Source organism: Electrona antarctica (assembly GCF_951216825.1).
Source record: "Electrona antarctica genome assembly, chromosome: 21".
Classification (NCBI taxonomy): Eukaryota; Metazoa; Chordata; class Actinopteri; order Myctophiformes; family Myctophidae; genus Electrona; species Electrona antarctica.
Genome location: NC_136802.1, coordinates 20,944,587 through 20,965,595, shown reverse-complemented (window position 1 = coordinate 20,965,595; position 21,009 = coordinate 20,944,587). Strand labels below are relative to the sequence as shown.

General features: G+C 44.8%; 2 protein-coding genes across 3 annotated transcripts in view; both read left to right on the top strand.

The window, feature by feature from the left end:
* The window catches only part of nhsl2 (NHS-like 2), a gene marked incomplete at its 5' end in the record, with an annotated part of 170,799 nt that extends 165,234 nt beyond the window's left edge, over nucleotides 1–5,565 (top strand). Inside the window, 4 exons of the mRNA XM_079491260.1 lie at nucleotides 57–425; nucleotides 678–1,029; nucleotides 4,514–4,676; nucleotides 5,147–5,565. Of these exons, the coding sequence (XP_079347386.1) occupies nucleotides 57–425; nucleotides 678–1,029; nucleotides 4,514–4,676; nucleotides 5,147–5,501 (1,239 nt within the window). The 3' untranslated portion in view covers nucleotides 5,502–5,565. The remainder of the gene's footprint in view (nucleotides 1–56; nucleotides 426–677; nucleotides 1,030–4,513; nucleotides 4,677–5,146) is intronic.
* A 12,857-nt stretch (nucleotides 5,566–18,422) lies between these two features.
* The window catches only part of arhgap36 (Rho GTPase activating protein 36), a 98,708-nt gene continuing 96,121 nt past the window's right edge, over nucleotides 18,423–21,009 (top strand). The window contains exon 1 of one of the 2 annotated variants that reach the window (XM_079490378.1): nucleotides 18,423–18,562. In XM_079490378.1, coding sequence (XP_079346504.1) covers nucleotides 18,500–18,562 — 63 coding nt within the window. In that variant the 5' untranslated portion in view covers nucleotides 18,423–18,499. The remainder of the gene's footprint in view (nucleotides 18,563–21,009) is intronic. The other variant, XM_079490373.1, reaches the window with a different exon arrangement.

Sequence of the window (21,009 nt, the reverse complement as noted above, 5' to 3'; positions counted from 1 at the left end):
ATGCCCAAGTAAAGTACAAATAATTAGAAACTGTACTTGTACTCCACTGTATTAAGGTCATGAGGAAACCTAAAGCCAAGAAGCCCCCAGCGCAGTCCCCCACCTCGCATGGGGATGCCGTGTCCCCCGCCGGCGGTGGCCCCGCGCCCCCCTACGACTTCCCCTTCCTCCCCGCGTCCCACCAGTCCTTCTTCGACCTGCCCCCGCTGCCGGACCCCCAGCCTCTGCTGGAGGACCCGGGCATGGAGCAGCCCGAGTTCGACCCGGAGACCCCGGAGCTCCGTCTCCCGGATGGGGACGGGGGGTCGCTGCCCTCCCCCTGCAGCGGCCAGGAGGCCCCGGAGCTGCAGGACAGGAGCCAGACCCTCCCCTCCAGGATGACCATCTCCTGTCTGGCAGAGCTGTCGGACAAGAAGAAACCCAAGGTGAGTTTCAAAGACAACCATGTTCCAACCATGTTCATTCACAATCTTTCTTTCTTTCTTTCTTTCTTTCTTTCTTTCTTTCTTTCTTTCTTTCTTTCTTTCTTTCTTTCTTTCTCTCTCTCTCTCTCTCTCTCTCTCTCTCTCTCTCTCTCTCTCTCTCTCTCTCTCTCTCTATGTTGTTCTTGCTTGCTTACTGTAAATTGATCTGGATTAAGCGTCTACTAAATGCCTAAATTGTAATTGTCTCTCCAGGTGCCTCCTCCCGTCCCCAAGAAGCCCAGTGTTCTCCTCCTGCCGTCTTCTGTCCACTCGTCCTCCTCGCCCCTGGCCGCCAACGGCGTTGTGGACACTAGGCCGCCGCTGCAGGCGGACAGTCCCGCGGCTCTCCGTTCTCCCGTCGGAGCGCTCTCGCCAGAGATCCCAGAGGAGATCACCACCACCGCGGATCCCGATGTCTCCGGCGTCCCGGAGGGAGAGGAGGACAATCACCTGGGGACGGACGAGGACAGCTCCAAGGACTCGTCGCTTCAGTCGTCTCTGCAGGACTCCTCGCTCACGGAGATCTCGGACGGGAAGGCGGTCGACACAGGCGGGAACGGCGCAGGTACGATGCGCCGTTGTGTGTATGACACGTTGTGGGTTGGAATCCGTCTAGTGCTCTGGCTCATCAAGTAAATGTATTTCTGCATCAAGTAGATGTATTGACTTCCCGAGGCGGGGTTGGCGAAAGGGCCTTTCTGTGTGGAGTTTGCATGTTCTCCCCGTGTCCCCTAGGGTAGGTACCCTCACAAAAAACTCGTAAAAAAGTAAAATAAATGTCAAGTGATATGCGTCTCACTTGACTGGCAAAATAGTTCCTGCTACTGCTTATTTCATGAACTTATTTAATATTTCCCAAGAATCACATTTTATCAGTGGATGGAAACGGGAAGAAATGCGCTTTTCTTTTTTCTAATTTCTGAACGTTTGCTTCCTATTTTCGAAAAGGCTTGAAGGAAACACACAAGATAAGAGAAAAAAAGTTTTAGCAGAACATTTTCTGAGATTTTATTCCAGATACAGTATGTATAGCATTTAAGCTCTAACATCATAGCAGCAAATTAATATGTTTGTATGTATAGCATTTAAGCTGCCTTGAGCTGATCTGAGAGCAGCATTCAAATAACATGGTTGTACAGTTTGTGGAGCATAAAACTGAACGCCGCTTTTCCACTTTTTGTACTCATTCTGGGGACAGAAAGCACACCTGTCCCAGACAACCAGAGAATGTAGTACAAGATCAGAAACGAATTTTGGCCATCCAACAGTAGTAGTTTGAAAGGCATACCTTGACACACAGGGAGCCAGGGTAAAGATGAATCTGAGAGTGATATGATCCACTTTCTTGGTCTTATTGGACTCGAGCAGCAGTGCTCTGAATCACCTGCTGCCGTCTCGTCTGAACGATCTTTTGAACGACCTGCATGTAAAATCATTACAGTAGTAGTCGACTCGAGTCTACTGAAGATTGCATGGACACGTTTTTTTCTAAATCCTGCTGAAACATAAAATCTTTCTTATTGGTGATAGTAGTCTGACTTTGTAATTGCTGGCTTTGGTTGAGTTTTATTACATTATAGTTTGAAGGTGAGCACTGACTTCAATCATTCATTCTTTCCCGGCTTGAAGTTTTGTCTTTGTTTAACAGAAGAAGATTCTGCCACATACAATTGTTGATTAGTATTTACAGTACTTGTATTGGACCATAGTCTTAGTAGTAGCATTTAACCCATTAAAAGCGGGAAGGCATCTGTGCCATTTTACATTTTTGCGTTGGCTATTCAAAACAAATAGAATATATACAAGCTGCTATAGAGCGTCGCAGTCCCGCCCCCTGCGAGGGGCACCGTCTATGGGGAAAATGAATGGGGAATTATTTCTTGGTGCCCTCGTCGTTCTGAAAGGGCGACACTCTATTTTTGAACATTTTAGAAAGATCTTTTTTTTAGTGTAAGAACTATTGTATTTGTAGAATCGGCCTCAGGTCTTAATGGGTTTTAATAACTACTGAAACCTTCTAGAATTTGACCGGCAGGGACTCTTGATTTATTGATTGATTGATTGATTGATTGATTGATTGAAAATTGTATTAACAGTATGCAGAATGGGTACATTCATTGCAAACAAAGCACAAGTCAATACAAAAACTGTTACTGTGGCCAACACCATGATAAAGCATTACACTTGTTTACAACAGGGTCCACCATTTTCAATTCATCAGAACAGTTACAGATGTACAAATATACACTTCTATATAAAAACAAACAGGAAATCATCATATAAAGGAAGTAAAAAGGGAAAAACATATACAGTAAGTGGAAAAGGGGGTGGGGGGACCAGTTTCGAATTGTAGACATCCATAGGTGCTTTTTGAGAGCGGATTTGAAGGAGTCAAGGGATTCACATGTCTTAATGGCTGTTGGTAGAGCGTTAAATTAATTTAGTCCCTTTGTTTGTGCCGAATCTGGGTTGCAAATGGTTTGTTGAACTCCCTCTGGTGTTGTGGGTGTGGACTTCGTACGACATTTAGGAAGTATTTAGGTTCACCACATCACTCCACCAAGAACAGCAGATCGACAAGGTCCAACGCTTTGCAAGGCATCGTGTTGTGAGCTTTTGGTGGGGCTATTTTCGTTGAACGTTCACCCCCAGAATAGGGACGCTTATGGTCGGTTTACAACTTATCTGACACTGTGGTGTTGTGAAGGGATAAAACGCTGCTCCAAGTAGGACATAACTAATTGAAACGTATTTCCATGAGATTTATTCTGAAACCTAGTTTCTTTGTCATCTTTCTTTCATTTAGATATCTTTAAAAGGAACACAGTGAGAGCTGTGAAGGCTGAGTGAATTCCCTCCACGGTCTCTGCGTTTCATTTCTCAGGGTCTGCAGTTTAACAGGCCTGATGCTTCTGAAACTGGAGCAGATGAAAACTCCAAAGCACGTCTGACTGTTAGTTAAAGCTGCCGCCTAGAACTTATTAAAATAAATCTAATTATTATGTTTTCTTCTCTAAACAGTGTTTACTCACTTTACTGTAACTCTTTTAGTTGCAAGGAAATGCACTGTAAATGTGCGTACTGTATTTGCTTTTTAAGTTAATACAAAGCATTTCTTACTACTGTATGATGTTTTCCAAAATACCCTGGAACAAGGGGGGGTGTTGTTTTGAACTGAATTCTGGGAATCACAGTTCTATTGACCATATAGACAGACCAGAGGTGTTGCCAAAAAGACTACTAAGTCTAAATTGAATGTTGCACAATGTGACTTTAAAGCACAAACTCTAAACTCCATGGAATATGGTGTCCCGTCTCAGCTCTGGGTCCTGTGGAATGCTCCCATCAGTGGGGGGCACTGCTCCCATCAGTGGGGGGCACTATCTACTTTACTGGAGTATTTTATTTCTGTTGTTGGATACTTGACTTTCACTCCACTACATTTCAAAGAGAAATGTTCTTTTGACTTGTTCTTTTGACTCAACTTTACTACATTTCTAGGAAGGGAAAAAAGTACATTGTGAATTAACCACTTAAAGGAGCATTCAGTGATTTGGGTGATTTGGAAAAGAACCCGGTCCACCCGGTAACAAGATGTGCACATGCACATGCTCTACAGTGGGGGAAGTACAACAGACCAACAGCACATGCACCAAGGCCCGCCCCACTCGATCATGATTGGAGGAAGGCCCTTCTCATCCCGATTGGATGAAGGCTTTGCCACCCAAAGCCCAAACTGAAACTAGGGTTTTTTGACCCCAGGGGCTCACTGGGGACAGGGAGGAACTCCTTATATGGTCAGCACACTTTATATGAGGGAGGATTATCCAAAAAATAAGAAAAAATAAGTGATATTTGAATTAAGTGAAATCACTGAATATACCTTTAAAGGACCACTTCACCACTTTTCAACCTATCTTCATATAATCTTCAGTAATAATCATGATAAAATGGCACCATTTTTAAAAAACTGTCTTGTCAGGATTTAGATGACATTTGTAGAATCTCGGGTCTCAATGGGTTAAACTTAAAACCTGTAATCACAACAGGCCTCATCATTGGCTGTGCCGACGAAGACGCCGCAGAGGAGAACGACACGGCCTCCAATGAGAAGACACCACTCCACGGCGGCGAGGAAACGGACGACGCCTTGCTGCCCCAAACTCCTCCCACCGCACACACCACCGAAGACCTGTTCACTATTATACACAGGTACGCGCGCACACACACACACACACACGCACGCACGCACGCAGAGCAAGAGTGAATCACGTGAAAGCTAGTCTCTAAGCAACAAGTGTTCAGGTTTGATGGCTGCTTGAAATAGAAACATAAGAAAGATCATTATGAATGGAATAAAGAGGGAAAAGGATAGGCAAGGTGAAAGAGAAGAGAAGAAGAAAGAGGGAAAGGGATAGGCAAGGTGAAAGAGAAGAAAAGTCTGACTCTGTAGGTTGTTGTTGTTGAATAAGAACACGTCGTTCAAACATTGACTCCCTACTAGAGTTACTGAATACAAAGACACGAATGCAAGGATTAAAATAGATGCTGGGGAATTAAAAGCTTTGTGTCATCTAAAAAATGAAACATCTCTGTTCATATCTATAAACTATATCTTGTCCTCTCCTCTCCTCTCCTCTCCTCTCCTCTCCTCTCCTCTCCTCTCCTCTCCTCTCATCCAGATCCAAGAGAAAAGTTCTGGGTCGTAAGGAGCCTACAGACTCGTTCGGCAGTCGTCAGAGCCTGACGTCGCCGGTCAAGCACAGCGCCAGCGGCGGTGACATTCGAGCGATGACCCTGGGCAGCAGCAGCAGTCAGCGGTCCAGCTCGCGCAACGAGAACTTCATCGCCCTCCTGCAGAAGAAAGGTAACAAGTCGTCGGGCGGAGGGGCCAGAGTCTCCGCCATGGAGCTCCTGAAAAGCACAAACCCTCTGGCGCGCCGCGTCACTGAGTTCACCGCACCGACCACGCCCCCGGCCACGGCGAACGAGGAAGGATACGAGGCGTCCGGGTACGGAGCACCCTACGACCACTGAGAGACGACGGGACGGGAAGAACTTCTGACAGGAATTTTGACCATCGTATCCAAAACCACCCGACCATCTGACCAATTCCACCATCTGCCTGCCCCCCCCAACACACACACACACACACACACACGGCCCCCCGTACGACCCCACCTCCCATCCCAAGCCGGGGCGGGGTGGGTACTTCTGACTAAAACGTCCAACCGGGTGGCTTCAAACCGCTGAAAGAGCGTATGAGCTGTCCAATCGTATTGGGGCTTACTTATTGGACGAAACGGTTTGTCTGCATGTGTGCGTGTCCGACTGTTGGAGTGGTACTTTTTTGTTCTTTCTGTCAACACGGGTTCCTATCTCATGCGGGGAGCGTGCACGTTGGGTCAACGTGGGTTCCTATCCCATGCGGGGAGCGTGCACGTTGTGTCAACGCGGGTTCCTATCCCATGCGTGGAGTGTACAGTACGCGGTGCACCCGTCCCATTAGGAACAAAGACAAGAAACCTTTCAGTTGTCTTTCCCACACTGCGTTGTGCTGTTCCTCTGAGCTGCCACAAGGAGACTCAGAGAGGATGATCCAGATGGAACGATACATCGATGGACGGGATGGATGGATGGATGTACAGCATGATGTAAATGGTGGGGGGGAGGGGGGGGCAGAAAGGTTTCTTCACTCCTGACATCTTCTGAATGTGTGAGATTCCCTGACGACGGAATCTGAATTCCTTCAGGACCCACTGAAGTACTTTGGTGAGTCTATTCGAGCGACATACAGTACTGTTTGTTTGTTCATTTACAGGCCCTAGTGTACGTACAGTAGGGCCTGTAAATGCGCAAACAAGCCAAAACGGAGCGACGTAAAGGCACCAAGCAGCTACTGTATATATACTGTAGCGAATGGACTGAAGCCTTTTGGCTCACTGAACTGTGAAGCACCACCAGAGTCACCCGCGTCGCAGTACCAGGTGACCGTTTTTGGTAACGCACATGACTTCTATGTACTTCTAGCTGTGTTCTCACGTACCACCAAGTGGCACGTATAGACACGACGCACGGCACATGCCCGGCAAAGTCCACGGACATAATCAGTTTCTGTTCTCTCCTGCCTGTGGTAAATACCTTACCACAATCCCACCATTACATTGACATTCAACGTATAAGTACACGACAGATATCTGAAAACACGGCTGTTATTTTTTCAGCCTATAGGATGAATCGCGAGCGGCGCGCCACATTTCGCGCCGTGGCGTCGTGTTGTGGAAGGACGCGTAACGGAGGATGTTGCTGACACATTCCACGTGGAGTTCTGGTCGCAGGAGACGGACGGTAGCCGGCCAATGAATGACATTTTGAACCGAAGCACTTTCATTTCCCTGTGGCGTCGGAGGACTGTTTTTAATGGAATCGTTTCTTTTTTTGTTGGGGGCTCAATCATGTTGGACATAGAAAAAAAAAGTGCATATTTTTGTTTCGTTGCATACACTATCTATATGACAATTTAAACGTTAGTCTTTGTTTTGCCCTCGGATTGTACTTCATGTATCATGTGTACAAAGACATATCTAATGTAACAATGGACCTTGATGTGGACCTAACCTATGTCCCATTACAGACAGTGTACAGATCAGAGAGTACACACACACACACACACACACACACACACACACACACACACACACACACACACACACACACGTCACACACACACTAAGGGATCAATGCCATTGCCATGGAATATACACAGAACACGTGCGTCACACGGACGTGTGTGTGCGTGTGCGTGCGTGTGTGTGTACACGCAGATGGGATCATGCCTGTGGAGTTTTCCCACATGGAGAGTATGAAGCAGACATGGTTAAAACGAAACAGGGTTTTATTCAAACGTCTCTGGTGTCGGGACCAAAGGACTGTTAGATAGACCAGAGGAGACCTACACGTGTGGATGTGCGCGTGTGTGTGTGCGCGCACGTGCGTGTGGGTGTGCATGTGCGTGTGTGAGAAAGAGACACAGAGCGAGAAAGAGAGACAGAATGTATTTCTTTCTCCATTAGCAGTGCATGCATACTTTACAGGCGATGCAAGAGCAAAGGCCCCCCATTGGTTCCCTCTGTTTATGGCTGTCTTCCACGAGGCGTAGTAGCTTGTTGTCCCTGATGGGGGGCGCTGTAGCCTGCACTGCTAGTCATTACATTACATTACTTACTCATCATCTCCTCTTGTTTCTGTCCTCAAAGCCGATCTAACACAGTTAATCGAATTAACAGATTTAACAGTAAAATAATCTATTTTAATCAATGGCCATCTACGGGGATCACAACACGTTTGTGAGCTTGTCCATCGCCATGGAATATATGTTGTTCTCTCCTGCCACGAAGCACGGATTGACTCTGCCTCACACATTTCCATATTTCCCCTCTATTTCACTGCTTACTGCAATCTCATTTTCCCTGCAATGTCTCTGTCATATAATTCTCTCATTCATTCATGTCATCTTTCCTTTCCTCCCTGTAACTGCAAGCAGTCTCTCTCTCTCTCTCCTCCCACTCTGTCTTTCACTATCTCTTCTTTCTATCTCTCCTTTAACCTCTACCTCTCCCCTTTCCTCCTCTCCTCTCCTTCCTGACCCCTCCCCCACTAACCCACCTTAACCTTCATGTCTCTCTCTCTCTCTCTCTCTCTCTCTCTCTCTCTCTCTCTCTCTCTCTCTCTCTCTCTCTCTCTCTCTCTCTGTCTCCCTCTCTCTCTCTGCATTCACTCTATGCATCTGAGCTTTTGGCAGACTGAGGCATGGTGTGAATGTCAATGCGTTGAATATTAACACACACATCCCTCTCTCCATTCGAGGGCGCCCACATCAAGTGGTGGGCAGTCTTTTTTTCCCTCTTTCCGTCCACGTGCTATATCATTCCCTGGAATTCATTTCTGCCATTGGTGGCACATGAAAAACGGACGCGTGCGTGCATGTGTGTTAGAGTGTGTGTGTGTGCAGATGGATGGAAGTGTGTAAAGAGGGGTCGAAGGACGTACACAAACATTTTACTAAAGGCACGGGCGTTTGAGTCCGTTTTGCAGTAAAGGGGCCTCCTCGCATTTTCCCCGACAACGGACGACCTATGACGTTTGACCTGGACCACCACAATGAACCCGACCGGTTCTGGATTCCAAAGGACTAACATTTTTGGAGAGTTGCAGTTGCAGAACCAACTGAGCTTTCTTTTTGCCTCGGGGTTGGACAGTGGGGGGAGGGGGGGGGAAGGGGGGGGGGGGGGGGGGACTCGTCTGACTCCCAATCAGCAAACAAGCCGAGGTGCTACTGAGTCAGAGCTCCCCCCGGTGGTGAAAAGGTGGAGTGACGCATACTATGACAGCAGATGAGAGAGAGAAGGGGAGAGAGAGAGAGAGAGAGAGAGAGCAAGCCTCACTGCTCTCTTCTTTACAGCATCCCATCATCCTGAGAACAACAAAGACAGAAATAATGAGGGAGAAAGACAACAAGAATAAATGAAAAATAAAACATAAATTATCACCATTTATGACGACTAGTCAAGTCAAGTGACGCTTGTTTTAAATATTTAGTGAATGAAAAAAATAACAATGAAGCTATGAAACTTCTGTGTTCGTTTGCCTTGTATACTGATCATGGGGCCTCACGCTTTGACGCCCCACCTGTGTTCTTTTTTTTTTGTATTTTTTATTTTGTATTCAGCTGCCTTGGTATTATTATTATTACACACACGCACACACACCCTCTTATAATTTGGAAATTTGGCACCCCCTACAGACCATGTTCTTCCATGCAGGGTGGAGGGTCCTGCAGTCAGTGTATGTATGGCAGGGTCGTTCCGACCGCACACAAAACACTCCATGCCCAGCTGCTGTCACCTAGCGGCGCGTGGGGATTGGTCGGAACGTATACGTCCTGTGCTCATCCATGGCACATAACTGGACGATATCGTCAATATATTTCAAGCCGTTGATCGAGGAATAGACTTCCTTCAAGTGGGGTCCAGGGACTCTCAGGGTCCCTGAGGGGCTTCTAAATAGACCCTTACGGGTCTTTAACTCTGAGAATGTACAAATGGAACCAAATGGACCCTCAAACGGGTCCATTTGGTTTGATTTGTTTGAGAACCGCTGGTCGAAGAACAGACGACCCACAAGCTTGTTGTTAGCTCTGCGAGCTTATAGATCGGCTGTTTTTGAAGCTTTTTGAAAGTTGAGGGTCCGTTTTTTCATATATTTTTTTTCATATCTTTGTACTGTATGTATATGGGAATTCTTAATCGCTAAAATGGAAGTTTACTTGGCACCAGGGTAAAAAACAACACTCTTTTCCTCTTTTCTTCTGTTCCAGCTCTATAGTGTGTATGACTCACCAGTGGTCTGGTGGAAAGTAACTAAGTGCATTTACTCAAGTACGCAGATTGTACTTAAGTAACATTTTGAGGTACTTTTACTTCACTGGACTATTTCCAATTCCCAATACGTTTCCTTCTACTTCTACTGTTACAAAACATACATTAACTACTTCATTTTGGCCATTTGAAAATGGCAGATCTGCAAGCTGAGCTTGTTCTGCTATACAAAATCACACCCATGTGAACTGTGAAGTGAGTGGTGCAACTCCATGTGGGGGTCCCCGGAAGTTCCAGACCCCCAGGAACACGCCTAGGGGGGCGGCCCGGTTCCGGGGGGGGGGCGCCACGCGTCCGAAATGGTTGAGAAATGACAGAGTTACCGTGTGGGTTGCCCCAGGGGGTCCCTGTACTGTACTGTACTGTACTGTACTGTACTGTACTGTACTGTACTGTACTGTACTGTACTGTACTGTACTGTACTGTACTGTAACACCCCAAATCATCATATATACAGTTAATATGTGTGTGTATGTGTTAGGCTGCGCAACAGTGACACTTGGTTGTGAAAACCAACCAAGTTCTATTTTCGTGCTCAGACGGACCCAGCCAGCCAGCCAGGGACCCAGGGACACACATACTGTAGCTGTCTATAGGAGTGGTTGCACCACTCAAAAAATATTATACTACGGTATTTGAAAACTTGAAATGGGACATTCTGTACAACGAGTACTTTTACTTTTGGTACCTTAAGTACATTTTGATGCCAATACTTTTGTACTTTCACTCAAGTACATTTTGAATTCCGGACTTTCACTTTTTTACATTGCAGTATTGATACTTACTTAGTAAAACACTTGAGTACTTTCTCCACCACTGTGTGACTCACATAATCACTTTAAGAGCTTCTTCACTCCCTAGCTCGCTCTCTCGCTCGCTCTCTCACTCGCCGTCTCCCAGGGGTGTGATTAAAACCAGTTCTGGGCAGATGGCTGAAAGGAGGGAGAACGACACAACATGGTGTAACGGAGAGAGAGAGAGAGAGAGAGAGAGAGTTATTAAAAGTGATATTAATTAAGAACCTCTTTTAATTTCACTCACACCCGACACGGCGGAATGGCAAACCTGTTGCTAGGAGACAAAACAAACAAACAGGAGGCTTAAGGCTTCAAAAAGAAAATTATTTACTTGGCCCACAAAGAACATGGTAATAATGTTCGGTCATGAGCATTAAATATTTGGAGCCCGACGGACCACAACATTTTATGTTTTTTATCTTGAGGTTGACTACGCTGCTTTATTAAAGCAGTTATTATACATCCTATGTTGTCCTTCCAATGCAAGTTCTTTAATTAAGACAATATGACAAACGCATAACCCATGGCAAACCCATAATGCTGCATTGATTCACACTGGCCGATACACACAACAGATACAAAGCTACACAGCACATTTGTAGCTGCGTATCTTTGTATCCTAAGTTGAAACCAGCTCAACTCATTTGTATCTGCTGTAGCTGTTGTAGCAGCTACAGACGTCGGGTGTATCTTTGTATCTTCATGTCGCTGGCATCCATTGAAAATGAATGGCAGCCTGTGTCTTTGTAATCTGCCTCTAGTGTAGACGCACCATTAGGCCAGTGGTTTTCAGCTGGACCCGATCGAGCTATGGGGGTCCATGGCCTTAATGCGTTGTAAACCGGGTGGTCTTGGACGGCCGTTTGTTTGACCTGGTCAGAACACCACGTACGTATCTCTGGAACATTGCATATATTATGCATGGGCCTCAATGTCCCAGTGCTTTATATGCACTGTTCCAGGCACTAGGCTACTTTTAAGGTCCTCACACGCCTGGAGCAGTTTATTCCCCCACCCATGTGATTCATTCGCCCTAAAAATATGTATTTTTCTTTTGTGTTGCGTTGTTAAAAGCATCAGCCTTTATGAGGGAGGCTTCTTCAACTAGGCTATATATGAATAATAGTTTGACGTGAAATATCCACAGACACAGTTTTGTTGTTTTTGCGACGGCCCCAGTTATGTAAAAAACTGCTTTATTATGCTCCCGGTGTGTGGCACGTGGCGAACATAGCCGACCTGCAAGCTCACGACGTGTCACGGAATGCTATTCTGCTCACGTTATATTTCTGAAGGTCATTTCTGAATTATTGTCCGACCACTGCCATAAATTAAGCGGCCGACCGCAGTGGTGGTCAGTGCTGTTTTGAACTCAAACTATCTTGCATAGAAATCACAACTATCCACACAGTAGCTTTAACGAATGCTCAATGGTACACATTTCTTATGAGCCTGGATACAGGTACAATGTATACTGTAGGGCTGTGTGCGTTACAGGCACAGCTACAGCGTGTGTAATGTGAAATGGGAGCTCTGGCCTAGAATAATAGCTTTCACCTTGAGTAGTAGTAGTAGTAGTAGGACCGTCTCCAGTTGTTCACTGATGATCCTAGGCCAGCGTTCCCATCCTGAAAGACCTGATTAAACGTGGTCCAATTATGTGCCCCTCTACCCACCCCCTCCCCCCTTAGAAAAACATGCATTATGGCTGCTGCAGAATGAGGACTTTCGCAGTTCATATAGTGTTTGTTTTAACTTCCTCCGAGTGCCAGGTGGGTATAATTATGTATGCCTATAGTTACAGGGGTTGTAACTTTACAGTGGTTGTTCTAAACCAGTGGTTCTCACCCCCCCCCCCCCCCCACACACACACACACACACACACACACACACACACACACACACACACACACACACACACACACACACACACACAGTCACACACACACACAAACACCCTGATAAGCACTTGGAATTATAGGAGTTGAGGCCACAGATACATATTGCGAAAATATCTATTCTATTTTCTATTGTCTCTTTATTATTGGACAATTTGGCCAATGTTTGACCAGTTTTTATAGTGTGGTTTGTTGATTACTTTTGATGCAGCAATGCAGTCTTTTTGGGTGGTGCAACCATAGGGTGCAGCCACTCCAATGCCCAACTTTGTCCGTCCCTGTGTCCCTATGTATGTTTAGGGTACCAACAGGGGGTGCTGTTGCACTACTCACTTCAGACAGGTCCTTTGTTTTGGTCCTTAAATTGTCATTTCACTGTCATCTGATGACCCCCACCAAAACGAAATAAATAAAAACTAAATAATAATAATCATGTGGGGGTCCCTACCCACAGGTTGAGAACCACTGGTGTAAACTCTTGCGATGCACACCGTGTGGTTATAGCCCCACTCACCCGATACACCCAGGAGATTAAAACAAACACAAACATATTAGCAAAGTCTATTTGATATGAGCCTCCTCAAGGACTGAATGAAGGCTGGTCAAGAAAGATTATGAGTAGACCTTATGGAGAGAGAGAGAGAGAGAGAGAGACAGACAGAGTTCTGGGAATTATTCTATTTTTGTTATTCCTTGTTAAAAAAGAAGACATATTTAAAGGAATATTCCATGTATGTATTGAATAACCTCTGTTTCCCCCCCGCCCCTATCTTAACAGTGTAATCTGTAGCACGGAGGGATGGGGCCCACACAGAAACAAAACAACCCCCCCTTGCAGCTATATATTACCAATGTGATGAAATTATTATATCGTTATAAATAAATTATTTTTCATGCTTAAAAAAAATTATAGGTGCTTTTGTTTTGCTCCATTGTTTGTCTGTGATGTAAGTTATTTTGCAAGCGGGTGAAAGCACAGGTCAGATATAAAAGCTCCTTGTTTTAAAAGTAAGTTTGTTTATCTATCTATAAATGCACCAAGTCTCTGTGTACGTACGTGTGTACGTCTGTAATCCATGTAAGTCAAGAACCGTTCACCCCACCGACTTCAAATTCGACACACGGGTTCCACACCCCTACAGGGAGAGCAGTGCCCGGTGTCGAGTCGGACGGACCCACGGTTGTCCAAAACCGCCACAAAGGCCTCTGCCTGTGCTCTGGATAGGGCCACTGTCCAGGCTCCATACAGTATATGGAGCTGGCCTGATCTGATCATCTGACAAATATGTTCTGACAATTCTGCATAGACTCCATATTTGGTCATGCCTGAAAAAGAACTCCATATTTGGGCATCAAGGGACACATACATAATAACTGGGTGGGGCATCCATTTCCAACTTGCATTGTTAGCAGATATAGCTACAATCTCATATTGGGATCTGCTATTATGGAACAAAATAATGTTTTTTCTGATGGGGGGTCGGCGGCCAAATACATATAATTTTGGGGGTTTCAAAAGTTTGAGAACCACTTATTTACTTACTTACTTACTTACTTACTTAATTACTTAAAACATTTGTAGAAACGGCAGTGTTAGTGGTCAACTAACAGTGTTCCTACCCAAACGCAGGGTTTAAATAGAGGAGCAGGGAGACCATCTCCAACCACCACACTGTGTTATCGTGTTCAAACACTGGCTAAAACCACTTGGGGTGAACATTTTATCGTGTTAAAACCATGGTTAAAAGCACTTGGGGTGAACATTTTATCGTGGCAAAACCATGGTTAAAACCACTTGGGGTGAACATTCGTGGAGAATGTTCAGTGGGCCTATAGAGTCTCTTTTTAAAGGGATAGTTCACCCCCAAAATTACTTTTCTATCGATTTCCCACCAGGGTCATCCCATGGAGACTTGCCAGACTACGCCAATCATTTGATGACCTGCAGTTAACTTGTTCCCTATCGAGTCACAATGACAAAGACTCCTTTATTGTGTCTCAGGGAACCAACAACAAACCCACTTTTATTCACGTCCGCCTTTTGTGGACGGAACCACAGAGACAGGAAACACCATCGCTGTTGGGTGGAAGCCTCATAGGTCCAAAACTGTTACTTTTCAGGATTCAGATTAAAAAGCTTCGCGCCGTGTTTGAGCTTTTGTGGATCTGCTACTTTTGAAGATTTTTGTGTGACGCTGCAGTATGATCAAGCAGGGCGTTCATTTACAAGGGGGGGGTTAAAATATGGAGATAAGAGGTTTCTGCCCGACAGCAACACATGGCACAGGTCATGAACCAGACTCCAACCTGTAATGCAGGCAGTGGGTCTGAGCCGAGGCTGTAGGCCTATGCTCACCACGGCTCAGACTGCATGCTGAAGCTCAGACGTGGATTTACACTTTGCATCTCAAAGCTCTTTAATATAATTCCTTCTCTTTAAAATTAATGTCTCTCTTCTTTTAGCACCTTGGGGAGTTCACTGTTATTCAAACATATTTTTTAAATCAGCTTTCAGGGATATAGCCCTGACTGTCACAAGTTACAACACTACGACTGTAGCTTGTCTGTGAAGTCTGTTATGTGTGAAATTCTTCTCCGTGCTCCATAATCGTTCTTTATCAAATATAACTTTGTTTGTTTCCCCTGGATGAAAAAAAAAACATTTCAGTGCCAATGTATTTGATAGCTCTACTTATCAGCAATCCTGCTGCTTCCTCTGATTCAAAAGCTACAACATGTTTTCCAGTTCAGTTTCTTTTTTTATATGTAAAGGGTGGAAATGCACTCTTATATTTGTTCTCTCGTGCTGGCACATATGAGTAGTGTTTGTGTAGGCTAGTAGTTCACCCCGTTTTAAACGTATATACATCAGAGAACAAGCGAAGCATATCCTGTTGATGTTCGTTCTTCCTCTGACAACATTGATGTTTCTCTCGCAGAGCAGGCTTGACCTGGACTGCACTCGTTTCAACACAACTGGATAGTCGCACAGTTTGCCATGTTATTCTGACACACTCTGAGGTGCTATCCCAACCTAAAAGCTGCAGTCCCCAACTGACTTAACCCATTAAGACCTGAGCCCAATTCTGAAAATGCCTTTTTTTCAAAAGATCTGCTAACACAAGAAATTAAAAATGACACAGGTGAGTTTGCACAGGAGTTTGCATGTTCTCCACGTGTCCCCATAGGTACCCTCAAAAAAACATGCAGTAATCCTGGTCTCTAAACTACCTCCCCCTGGCCAGCCTGGGGCACCTGATGGAGGGGAAAGGAACTGGTCGGAATATCATGTTCCTTCCACTCTTCCACTCCACCCCACGTCCGGCCGGGGAAACTATCCCCTGTCAGGTGTAAAGGAGCAACTTGGACACTCAGGCATGAAGGAAGCATGAGTTCAAGTCCGTTGCTCTCCCCATGTCCCCCATATATGGGGACTAGGTTGGCGGAGGGTGTGTAGAGCCCAGGATCACATTAGATAATTGACACAGGGGTGAAAAATGGGTTACAAAATCGTGGGATAAAAAATATTTTAAAAAAGTGTGGTTCATTTGTGAAATCTTCTTCTGAGTTCTGACAGTCACAAAGCAAGGCATGGTAAGTCGAAGGAGTTATTTTTAAGCTGTGAGAAGTCACTCTTATACGCATGTGTTTCATTTATAACACTCCACATGTCCCTTAGTTCTCACTCACTCACTCATCCCGTGGCCTAGCCTAGCCCAGGGGCCGTAGGGGTGTCATGCTGCAGCCATTCAGTCCATTCCTTGATGTTATCGTCCAGGACTTTCTCTGCCGGCCTCTTCTCCGCTTTCACTCTACTGCCCCCTGTAGGATGGTCTTTGACAGGGGAGGTAAGTCTTGGCATTGCATGGGTCTCTTACTCTGAGAGTGTATTGTACTACATGGCATATTTTACTGTGTAGAATAGAGTCCCAGAGATTAAAAAAAAAAAAGTATCAAATGTTTTTTTATTTTGTTTGATCCTTTATTGCGACCAAAGGTCACAATTAACTATGGAATCGTGCATTTCCCGTGTGGCGGGCACCATATTTGGTGCCCAGGTCTCGTGACATCATGTGACATCATCAGATAAGGAGACCCTGATGACATAGTAAATGCGACCTGCTGTTACAGTTAAGCCCATATATGGTGATCCCTGATGTCATCAATATTGGCCAGCAACTCTACATCTGACCTCAAACCTTAGATCTCCGTATATGGATATATGTCAGAACATTCCATATGTTGATCCTTCCCCATCCATCCTTCCTCTTCGATGTCTCGTTGACTTATACCATTCAAATTTCAAACTCTAGACGGGCATGCCCCAAAGGTATTAGTGCAGCCGCGCCCAGCAGCCGGTGACAACTAGAGTTCTCAACAGACCCACCTGTTCATTCAAACTCTAGACGGGCATGCCCCAAAGTTATTAGTGCAGCCTCGCTGTTAGAGTTCAACAGGCCAGCAAATTAAGGCCCGGTCCTACCTGGTCCCTCATCAAACCCTGTACACTCAAGAGAATGTCCCTACCCTTAGATCTCCATATACTATATGGAGCTCACCTGTTCTGACATTCCATATGTTGATCTGACCCCCCCATGCCAAAGCGCCAGCACTCGCCCAGCAGTCTGCCGTCAACGAAGCGGATGCGTGCTAAAGAGCGAGGTCGCTTCTCTCCCTCAGACGTCTTACTGGTTTAACCAGTAAAAAAACACATTGAGACTGACATCTCTTTTACAAGTGTGAACTGGCCAGAGAGAAGAGGCAAATAATGTTGCACAGCTCTGCCAGTACCACAACAACTACAACAAATACAGGACAACATTTAGGACAGACAAATAACATTTGTAAGCACAGTACCCACTACCTAGGAAGCTCAGGGAAAGAACAGGAATATCTAATAAGATGACAATAAAACTGATATAAAGACTAAATGACAATGTTTGCACTATAGGACTAGAGCAAACATTTCCTATATGTCGAAGAAGCTAGGAGCAGTGTCTGGGAAATGTGCCTGTGACAATCCTTTTAAAACTCACTAGGGCAGTGGTTCTCAACCAGTGGTCCTTCAGGGGGTTCCAGCAGGGTCCATTTGGTTCCATTTGTACACTCAGAGTTATGAGGTCCTTGAAATTAAAACGTTTGAGAACCACTGTAGCTTACTGGCGGACTTATAATGTGCCATAGTGTGTTGCAGTAAATCGTGTCATACATATTCAGAAGAAAACCTGGAGACTGACATTCTGAAATTGGGTCTTATGATCAAAATGAGAACATAGGTCTAATGTTAAAAAAAACAATCTAAAATTTAGGCCAAGTCTTCGGACATATTGATGACCCCTGATTCTCTCCCAGTCTGACTGCTTCCATATAGCTCAGGGAACGTTACTTAGTTTTTGTCATTATTCTTGAACGTTTAAACTTCACACGTGAGCTGCAGATTATACACAGCTTTGAGTAGAATGTGTGTGTGTTTCTCTTAAGATATGTGGATGGCCCCAGGGATGACTTGGTTTTCATAATTAGCTCAGCTCTCTACTGAGACACGCCAATTAGTTATTCATCTCCAAACCAACTTACAAAACAAACTTGCTTCAGTGTGTGTCTGAGTGGTGAAGGTTAGTGAGTATAGTATTCTATCTTCATAATCACATAATTTGATTGCACATTTAATTACAACATTAACAATTAACACAGAGTCTGAGATAACAGAGATATCAAGTTTCTCTCTTGAGCTTTCTTCATACTTAATGTGGGCCATGTCGCTATCTAGTGGCTATATATGTAGACTTCTGAGTTCACGTGCAAATTCAGTGTTGGATGGGTGATGGCTGATTCAAGCAGTCACACCTGGCCTTTAGTCAAACTCATTGCACTCAGCTGGGTGTGTCTACACAACAGGCTAAATGAGCCACTGTCCGGACAGAACACTACACCAACTTTGTTTGTTGCGTACCAGTTTCTCTATAGTGAGTGGCACAGTGTGTCTTTCTCCAGTTAATACAACAGCATGACAATTAGCACTGTTTGATATGTTAGGATTATGTTGATTGATTGAAGAAGTATTGCTATGAATATAAGTGATAGTTGCAGCTCTCAGCCCACACTACAACTGGCGACAGTGGCCCAGGGGTATAGAGTGGCTTAGTCCATGAGCCAGACCCCCCTAATTTGCGCGTTAATTATGAAATGGGTGGGCAAATTCTTGTTTGAATTTTTGACTAGCTGTACATCTCTACTTCACATTTTTGTATGATAACAATCGCAGACTAGCAGCTTAGTGGTAGTTATCATGCATTGAATACATGCTATATTGCCACATGCAAATTGTGACAACAAATATATGATCAACTTTTGAACCTTACTTTGTGCAGAGACCAATGAAACCACTTTTCTGCATAATTCAAATATGGGGAATTGATTGGAATGGTTATTTTACTTCCACAAAACTTCCATATATGCTTAAATGGGCTTTTAATGCAGTATTTTGCTCACACATCTAAGAAATTTAAAATAAGGCTTGCAAATATCCCCATTTTGGAAGTGTGTGCTAAGAACCAACATGTTCCTAATGGCTATAGAAAACTGCTCACCATTCTAAGCTTTAATTTGAGTGGTAACATGTGTTTATACGTTTTGTAACTCTAGAGATATAATCGGAAACACTATTATAGTGTGATAACACGAGCCAGGGCCATAGCTATAGAATCAAATGGGTGGGCAAAGCTGGTGTGATTTGTTTTTTTTTACTTGTTGTGCATCTCTACTTCACAGTTTGGCATGATAACCATTGCAGGCACATAGCTTAGTGGTCGTTAACATGCATTGAATATGTGGACACCTATATTACCACACACATTCTTACAAAAATATATGATCAACGTTTGAGCCATTATTGTGTAGAGACCTATAATCACACCTTTCTGCATAATTCAAGTGGGTAATTGATTGGAATAGTCATTTTACTTATTCAATACTTTCATATATGCTTAAATGGCTTTTTAATGAAGATTCTGCACACAAATGGAATAATTTGAAAATAAGTCTTTCCCAATTTGAAAGTATATGCTGAATGAGGACATCAACACATTACGTCACCAGCTTTTCTGTGCACAACGTGGGGCACTTGAGTCGAGCCAGCTGACACCATGCAAGGACTGTCTTTTCATGCATGCCATGCGTGCGAACTACCAGGCTGGCATTTGGAGAGGGAGTCTTCAACAACACCTGCAAGTCCCAAGCCTAGTTCAGCATGGCTGGGCCAGAAATGTCGAATGGATGAGGTTGACACTAACGCTTGCCCGGGGCAAGTCAAAAAAATGGTCGGGCAGGTGAAGGTTGCTACCGGCTTGCCCGATCGGGCAAGTGTGCATTTTGAGTGAATGTCTTAGTTTAGTTGGCTATATAAATAAACATTTACACAACATGAGATATTGAACGTGGTCATCGCGCGCCGCCTCTGCATCTTCCCCTGCTTTCTATCTCTCTCCCAAGCAACCCCCTGCCGCCGCCGCCACCACCACCACCACCACACACACTGTAGCTCTACTAGCACGCGTGAAGCTATGAGAGAGGTCCCTGCTCCAGCAAAATCTTGAGCCCCCCAAAACAGGCCAGCAGCCTGGGGAAAAGGTAAAAAATACTACGGACACAGTCACAGAGAGGAAAAAGTGAATGAGTCAGAACGACGTCAGCGAAAGTTTCTCGAGGAGTGGACTGTCGCGTTTCCATGGCTGCTACTACAGCACCGTCCTTCTCTGCAAAGTTTTGCCGTGACTTCCCCAGCTTTCTGACCGGTATGTTCAGTCGGTAAACAATCTAAACATGGCATCATGACGACGCCACAACCCGCTTCGCGAGTCGCCAATAAAGCTCTGCCCGAGCAACACTATGCGGCGATGCTCCGTCGTACGGCGGTGTCGCGCCTCGAATGTTGCATGCATGCTTCACAACGCTTGGGATGCGATGCGCCGTGAGCTTGTGTGTGGATCAGCTGTTTTCACACACACACCACCGTTGTACCACAAAGTAAATCTCGCAGAACGTGCACAGTGCACACATCAATATACATTGCCTGCCAATTGTCAACAATACCATCACTGGTTGGTTTATTGTGTTTTCAGAACGTCGTTGTTTAATGGTTGCCAGTCATTCAATACTCATCTCATGCTGATACTGATAGTATGCTAATGGATGTGTGAAAGTGGAACCTCCAGTAATGAGGTGTCCTCCCAATGGAAGAACAACTATGAAGAGAGCTACCTCTAATGTTAAAATAAACCTAATATTGTTAAAATGACTTAAAAAAAACATAATTTTCAAGTTTTCAACTGGGAAAGGAAGCGTTGCAAGCATGCAAGTAGAAAGTAAAAAATACGTTAAAATAAACAGTAATGCAAAATGTAGGCCTACAATA